Source organism: Opisthocomus hoazin, chromosome 12 (genome assembly GCF_030867145.1).
Source record: "Opisthocomus hoazin isolate bOpiHoa1 chromosome 12, bOpiHoa1.hap1, whole genome shotgun sequence".
In the NCBI taxonomy this organism is placed as follows: Eukaryota; Metazoa; Chordata; class Aves; order Opisthocomiformes; family Opisthocomidae; genus Opisthocomus; species Opisthocomus hoazin.
In genome coordinates, this window is record NC_134425.1 from 2,251,200 (window position 1) to 2,257,292 (window position 6,093).

Here is a 6,093-nt window from a genome sequence, read left to right on the forward strand (position 1 = left end):
GAGGGGGCAACCACAGCCCAGAGGGGCTTGCCAGGGCCAGCGCCATTTCTGACGCTGTTTGCCCCGCTCAGGGTCCCCCGGTTTGCAAGCTCCCACCCCCCAGACCCCCCAGCCGGTGCCCTGACCCGGGAGAGGGCAGAGCCCCCCCCTCGAAATGGTCTGGTCCCCCGGAAGGGGTCTGATCCCCGCCCCGGTCCCCACGTGGAGCACCCTGCACCGGGTGCACGGCGCCTTTAAGAACCCCGCGGCGCCAATTCCGCCCCACGTGACCGCCCCCCCCCGTTTCCCCGCCCCGGTGGGCGGTGCTACCGCCGCGCGCTTTCCCGCCACGAGCGGCGGCGTTTGGCGCGCAGGGCGGCGCGTGCGGGCGCGCCGTTTTACCGGGACCCCCGCTTTACCGGGACCCCCGCGGCCATGGCCCAGCTCCGTCTCACCGACTTCTACGGCCGCGTCAAGGCGGGCACCGGAGCCCCGGGGAAGGGCGGCGGGGAGCGCCGGGGGAAGGCGGCCCCGGGGCTCCGGGAGCCGGGGGAGGACGCGGCCCCGGCGGGGCTCGGCGCCCGCCCGCCTCCCGCCTCGCCCCGCACCCCCGTCCGCGGCCGCTCCCCGGCGGTACCGGCCGCGGCGGGCAGGAAGCGGAGCCGCCGGGAGATGGAAGAGGAGCCGCCGGCCGGGGGGGCCCGGCCCGGGGAGCCGAGGGGGAAGGCGGCGCGGAAGAGGCTGGAGCTGCACCGGGACGCGGAACCGGGGCTGCCGGGCGCGGTAGGGAGATCCCCCCCTCCCCCAATCCCCCGGGGTAGGGCCCTGAAGTGGGAACGGGGGGGGGGGGTTAGTGGCGGGGGGGGGGGGGGGAGCCGTAAAGTGGGGGCAACGTCTCCGGAGCAGCCTCCCCCCCCCCCAAGGGCTTGGCCCCCTCGCCCAGTACACACGCCCCCAGGGCTTACCCCCCCCCCCCCCCCGATGCAGGACCCCCCCAGGGCTTGGCCCCCCTCTCCTGATTCAGACCCCTCCCCCCCAGGGCTTACCCCCCCCTCCCCCCCGATGCAGGACCCCTCAGTCTCCTGATGCAGACCCCCCCCAGGGCTTGCCCCCCCTCTCCTGATGCAGATCCCTCCCCCCCAGGGCTTACTCCCCCCCACCCTGCCCTGATGCAGACCCCTCCCCCAGGGCTTGCCCCCCCCCCCCCGAAGCAGACCCCTGCCCCCCACCCAGAGCTTTCCCCCCCCATCTCCTGATGCAGGCACCCCCCTCCCCCCCCCCCCCCAGGGCTTGCCCTCCCCATCTCCTGATGCAGACCCCTTCCCCCCAGGGCTTGCCCCCCCATTTCGTGATGCAGGACCCCCCCTTCTCTCCTGATGCAGACACCCTCCCTGGGCTTGCCACCCCGTCTGCTGAAGCAGACCCCCTCCCTCACCCCCCAAGGGCTTGCCCCCTCCCATCTCCTGATGCAGACCCCCCCCCCCCAGGCCTTGCCTCCTGCCCCTAGCGCAGACCCCCGTGGCTTCTCCTCCCGAGCGCAAGGCCATGGGGGGGGAGGGGGGCACTGGGAGGGGGTCCTGGGTTCCTGCACCTCCTCTAACGCTGCTCCGCTCTCCCGCAGGCCGCCAGCCCCTCGCCTCCGGCCGCCACTCGTCCCCTGACGCCGCCCTCGCTGGGCCTGCCAGCGGACCCCCCAGCAGACCCCCCAGCCAGCAGCACCCGCTCCCCGGGCCGGGGGCAGGACGGGGGGGCGCAGCCCGACGCAGCCCCCCTGGAGACAACCGGGCGCCTGCAGCAGGTACGGGACGAGCCCGGCTTTCTGCTCCGATATTTTCGTGTTCCGCTCTGACCGCGTGCCCCCTCCCCACCCAGGAGGACCTGGCCGGGCTGCGGTGCCGCCTGCGGAGGGTGCAGGAGCTTGCCCAGCTGCCCCCCATCCCTGCCCAGTCCAGCACCGAGCTGCGGAGCCGGCTGGAGCGCGTGCGGCGACTGGAGCTGCGGATCCGTGAGAAGAAAGCGGGAAGCGGAGCGACGCCGTCCGGGGACACCGCGGTGGTGGCTCCTGCGGCAGACGCTGGGTGAGGAGCGGCTTTGGGGATGCAGCCCCGGATTGGAGGGGATATCGGGGTGTCCCGGTGACTGCCGCAGCCCGGTTCCGCTGCTCAGCCCCGCGGCGGTTTTGCCGGGGGGCTTCCCACCCCCATGGGGGTTTGGGGGGGCTCTGCGGGAGCGCTGGCTGGCCCCGCTGCCTGTGGAGGGCTTCTCTGAAGCCCTCAAGCGTGGTCACTCCGCTGTGAACGTCGGGGCACCCGCATCCCCAGGCCACAGAGGGTGGGCGATGTGACCCAGAGTTTTGGGGGTGGGGGGCGGAGAGGGGTCTCCCCTAAGCGGGGTGGGCGTGCAGCTCCTGGGCTCTGAGCTCAGCGCTGTTGGCAGCGAGCCCCTTGTCCTGGCTGGTCTCGGTCCCCGGCTGCACCCTCGGGGCTGTCCCAGCACCCTGTTCGCCGTGCCTGGTGGCTGGGGTGTGTTGGGGGGCCCCTGACCCCCCCCTCTCCTTTCCCGGCAGCGAGAAGGCTCCCGCGTACCAGCGGTTCCACACCCTCGCGCAGGACCTGCCCCCGGGGCTGACGCTGCCCTACAAGTTCAAGGTGCTGGCGGAGATGTTCCGCAGCGTGGACACCATCGCCGGGATGCTCTTCAACCGCGCCGAGACCATCACCTTCGCCAAGGTCAAGCAGGGGGTGCAGGACATGATGCGCAAGTGAGTTGGCAGCAGCGGGCGGCCCGTTTCGGGGTCCCAGCTGATGCTGTCGGGGCCGGTGCTCCGGTGTCAGCCCTCGGGGTTCCTGACCTGAGGTGGACTGGGAACTGGCTGAAGGGCAGAGCTCAGAGGGTTGGCATCAGCGGCGCTGGGTCTGGTTGGAGGCTGGTAACGAGTGGTGTCCCTCAGGGGTCAGTACTGGGCCCCGTCTTGTTTAACTTCTTCATCAACGACCTGGATGAAGAGTTAGAGTGTACCCTCAGCAAGTTTGCTGATGACACCAAACTGGGAGGAGTGGTGGATACCCCGGCAGGCTGTGCTGCCATCCAGCAAGACCTGGACAGGCTGGAGAGCTGGGCAGAGAGGAACCTGATGAGGTTCAACAAGGGCAAGGGCAGGGTCCTGCCCCTGGGGAGGAACAACCCCAGGCACCAGGACAGGCTGGGGGGGACCTGCTGGAGAGCAGCTCTGTGGAGAGGGACTGGGAGTGCTGGGGGACAACAGGGTGACCATGAGCCAGCAGTGTGCCCTGGGTGCCAAGAAGGCCAATGGGATCCTGGGGTGCATCACGAGGAGTGTGGGCAGCAGGGCGAGGGAGGTTCTCCTCCCCCTCTGCTCTGCCCTGGGGAGGCCCCATCTGCAGTGCTGTGTCCAGTGCTGGGCTCCCCAGTTCAAGAAAGATGAGGAGCTACTGGAGACAGTGCAGTGGAGGGCTACGAGGATGAGGAGGGGACTGGAGCATCTCTCCTGCGAGGAGAGGCTGAGGGAGCTGGGCTTGTTCAGCCTGGAGAAGAGAAGGCTGCGAGGGGACCTTAGAAATGCCTCGAAATATCTGCAGGGTGGGTGTCAGGAGGACGGGGCCAGACTCTTTCCAGTGGTGCCCAGCGACAGGACAAGGGGCAACGGGCACAAACTGGAGCAGAGGAAGCTCCAGCTGAACCCGAGGAAGAACTTCTTCCCTCTGAGGGTGACGGAGCCCTGGCCCAGGCTGCCCAGGGAGGCTGTGGAGTCTCCTTCTCTGGAGATATTCCAGCCCCGCCTGGCCACGGTGCTGTGCAGCCTGCTCTGGGTGACCCTGCTTGGGCAGGGGGTTGGGCTGGGGGACCCACAGAGGGCCCTGCCAACCCTGACCATTCTGGGATTCTGTGACCCCTCCGGTCCGCAGGCAGTTTGAGGAGCGGCACGTGGGGCAGATCAAGGCTGTGTATCCCACCTCGTACAGGCTGCGCCGGGAGAAGAACGTCCCCACCTTCAGCAACGGCGTGAAGAAGACAGATTACCAGCTCACGCTGGAGCCGGTGCTGGGGGAAGGTGCGTATGGTGCGGGGAGAGCTGGGGGGGATCCCTGAATCCCGAGGGATGCTCTCTGCTCGGTTGGATAATCAGCTGGCGTGTGAGGGTGTTGAAGTGGAAAACACCTCTGGGAGGAGCGGGAGGATGAGAGGGCAGCGATTCTGGCCCCATGGCGGGGCCCTCATCCTGCCCTCCCCGCGGCTCTCGAGCTCCGGGCCCCGTCGCGGCGTTGCCGTGCTTTGGCCCAGTGACGCTCGCGTCCTCTCCTCGTAGAGGACAAAGCGGACGGCCGCCCGCACTTGTCGGCGTCGCGCTTGCTGGAGCGCAGGAAGGAGTTCAACCGCAGCTTGGTGAACATCGTCAAGCAGCACCACAAGGTGAGGCCCCCCCCCCTGCCCTGGCACCCTCCGCTTTTGGGGTCTGGGGTCGCGCTGGTCACTAGAGGAGCGGGCTGGCATCTGGGATGAAGGATGTGGCTGTGGGATGCTCTCGGCAGGTGTGGGGAGGGGACACGGCCGCTGGCACCTCTCCTGGCTCTGAATTTCCCCCAAGCCACTGCCACGTGTTGCTGAGCTGTGCTGGGAGCATGGGGGAACGACCATCTCCCCTCTACCTGGCCCCAAGGTGCCGTGACGCGGCTCTCGCCCCTCTCCAGGCGTTCCTGGCCTCCCTCAGCCCTCCCATGGTGGTGCCGGAGGAGAAGCTGACCCGTTGGCATCCCCGCTTCAACGTGGACGAGGTGCCGGACATCAGCCCGGCGGAGCTGCCGCGGCCGCCGCACGAGGACAGGCTCACCACGGCCCAGGAGGTGCTGAGCACCGCTCGGGGGATGCTCACCCCCAAGGTGGGTCCGGACCGGGGTCTGGCTCCATCTGCGGCTGGTGGACCTCAAACCAGCCGTCTCTCCGGGGAGATGTTTCCCATCAGGGCTTGGGAAGCGTCATCTCGGAGCACTGTGAGCAGGTGGGAACGCCAGCCTGGCCGTCACCACCGCAGGTTGCGGCGTAGGGCTGGCTTCGGGCTCGAGGAGCCATCAGCGCTGGCTTCGGGGCCGGGAGGGGAGGTGAAGCACCCCGAGGGGAGGTGAAGCACCCCGAGGTGTCCTCCGTGCAGGCAGGGATGGCTCAGCCGCGCTGGGCTGCAGGGAGGGGAAACTTTGCCTTCCTCCAGCGCGAGCGGCTCCCAGCGTAACCCAACTCCTCCTCCCTCTTCCACATGAGCAGATGGAAAGAGCTCTTGCCAACCTGGCCTTAGGAACCGCCGCAGCCGGTGCGGGGGAACCGGTGGTTTCCGAAGCGCCGTCCCCTGCCAGCACCTCCTCCAGCGCTCTGAAAGGGGTGTCCCAGGACCTGCTCGAGAGGGTGAGTGAGTAATGGAGCCCCGGCCCCAACGCCGGCGCCCGGGGGTCCTGCCCGTGTCTCACCCCATCTCCTCCGCTCCCCAAGATCCGGGCGAAGGAGGCGCAGAAGCTGCGGGCGCTGATGACGCGGGACCCGCGGCAGGAGGAGCGGCTCGCCATGCTGGGCCGGCTGCCGGCCATGGCCCGCATCCTGCGCAACGTCTTCGTGGCCGAGAAGAAGCAGGCGCTGACCATGGAGGTGGCTTGTGCCCGCATGGCTGACAGCTACGACGTGCAGATGCCTCCTGGTAGGAGAGCTGGGTGGGGGGGTTGGGGGTCTCCTCGCCGGCGTGGGAGGGGTCTTCCAGGGAGGAACGGGCTGGGGAGCTGAGTTCTCTGACCTTTTCGCAGGCGAGATGGAGAAACACTTGCGGCTCTTCGCAGAGCTGCTCCCCGACTGGGTGGGGATCCATGCCATCAGGACGGACACCTACATCAAACTGGACAAGGAGAAGGACCTCGGCCTCGTCACCGAGAGGCTCGCCAAGGCGGCGAAGGAGGCAGAAGCCCTCTGAGCCCCCCAAGGGTGGAGGCTTCCCCCGTGCAACCTCCTTGGAACGTAGCAAATCCCGACCGCGCTCCGGGATCTGGTGTGGGCTGGTGGGGGGGGCTTCTCCTCGGGGATGGCTGAGGAAGAGCAAAAACGCCTTAATTTAACCAA

At 68.9% G+C, this 6,093-nt stretch overlaps 1 protein-coding gene across 1 annotated transcript; it reads left to right on the top strand.

Moving 5' to 3' along the window:
- The first annotated feature begins 330 nt into the window (after positions 1 to 330).
- Positions 331 to 6,093, top strand: CDT1 (chromatin licensing and DNA replication factor 1). The gene is made up of 10 exons (XM_075433687.1): positions 331 to 762; positions 1,601 to 1,777; positions 1,852 to 2,057; positions 2,546 to 2,740; positions 3,906 to 4,051; positions 4,307 to 4,410; positions 4,689 to 4,877; positions 5,257 to 5,394; positions 5,479 to 5,680; positions 5,784 to 6,093. The coding sequence occupies exons 1-10, from the start codon at positions 415 to 417 to the stop codon at positions 5,945 to 5,947; spliced, it is 1,869 nt and encodes a 622-aa protein (XP_075289802.1). The 5' UTR covers positions 331 to 414; the 3' UTR covers positions 5,948 to 6,093.

Coding starts and splice junctions, on each gene's coding strand:
- CDT1 (XM_075433687.1), top strand. CDS start 415: ATGGCCCAGCTCCGTCTCACCGACTTCTACGGCCGCGTCAAGGCGGGC. Junction 4,052..4,306: donor GGAGCCGGTGCTGGGGGAAG/GTGCGTATGGTG, acceptor CTCTCCTCGTAG/AGGACAAAGCGGACGGCCGC. Junction 4,878..5,256: donor GGGGGATGCTCACCCCCAAG/GTGGGTCCGGAC, acceptor CCACATGAGCAG/ATGGAAAGAGCTCTTGCCAA.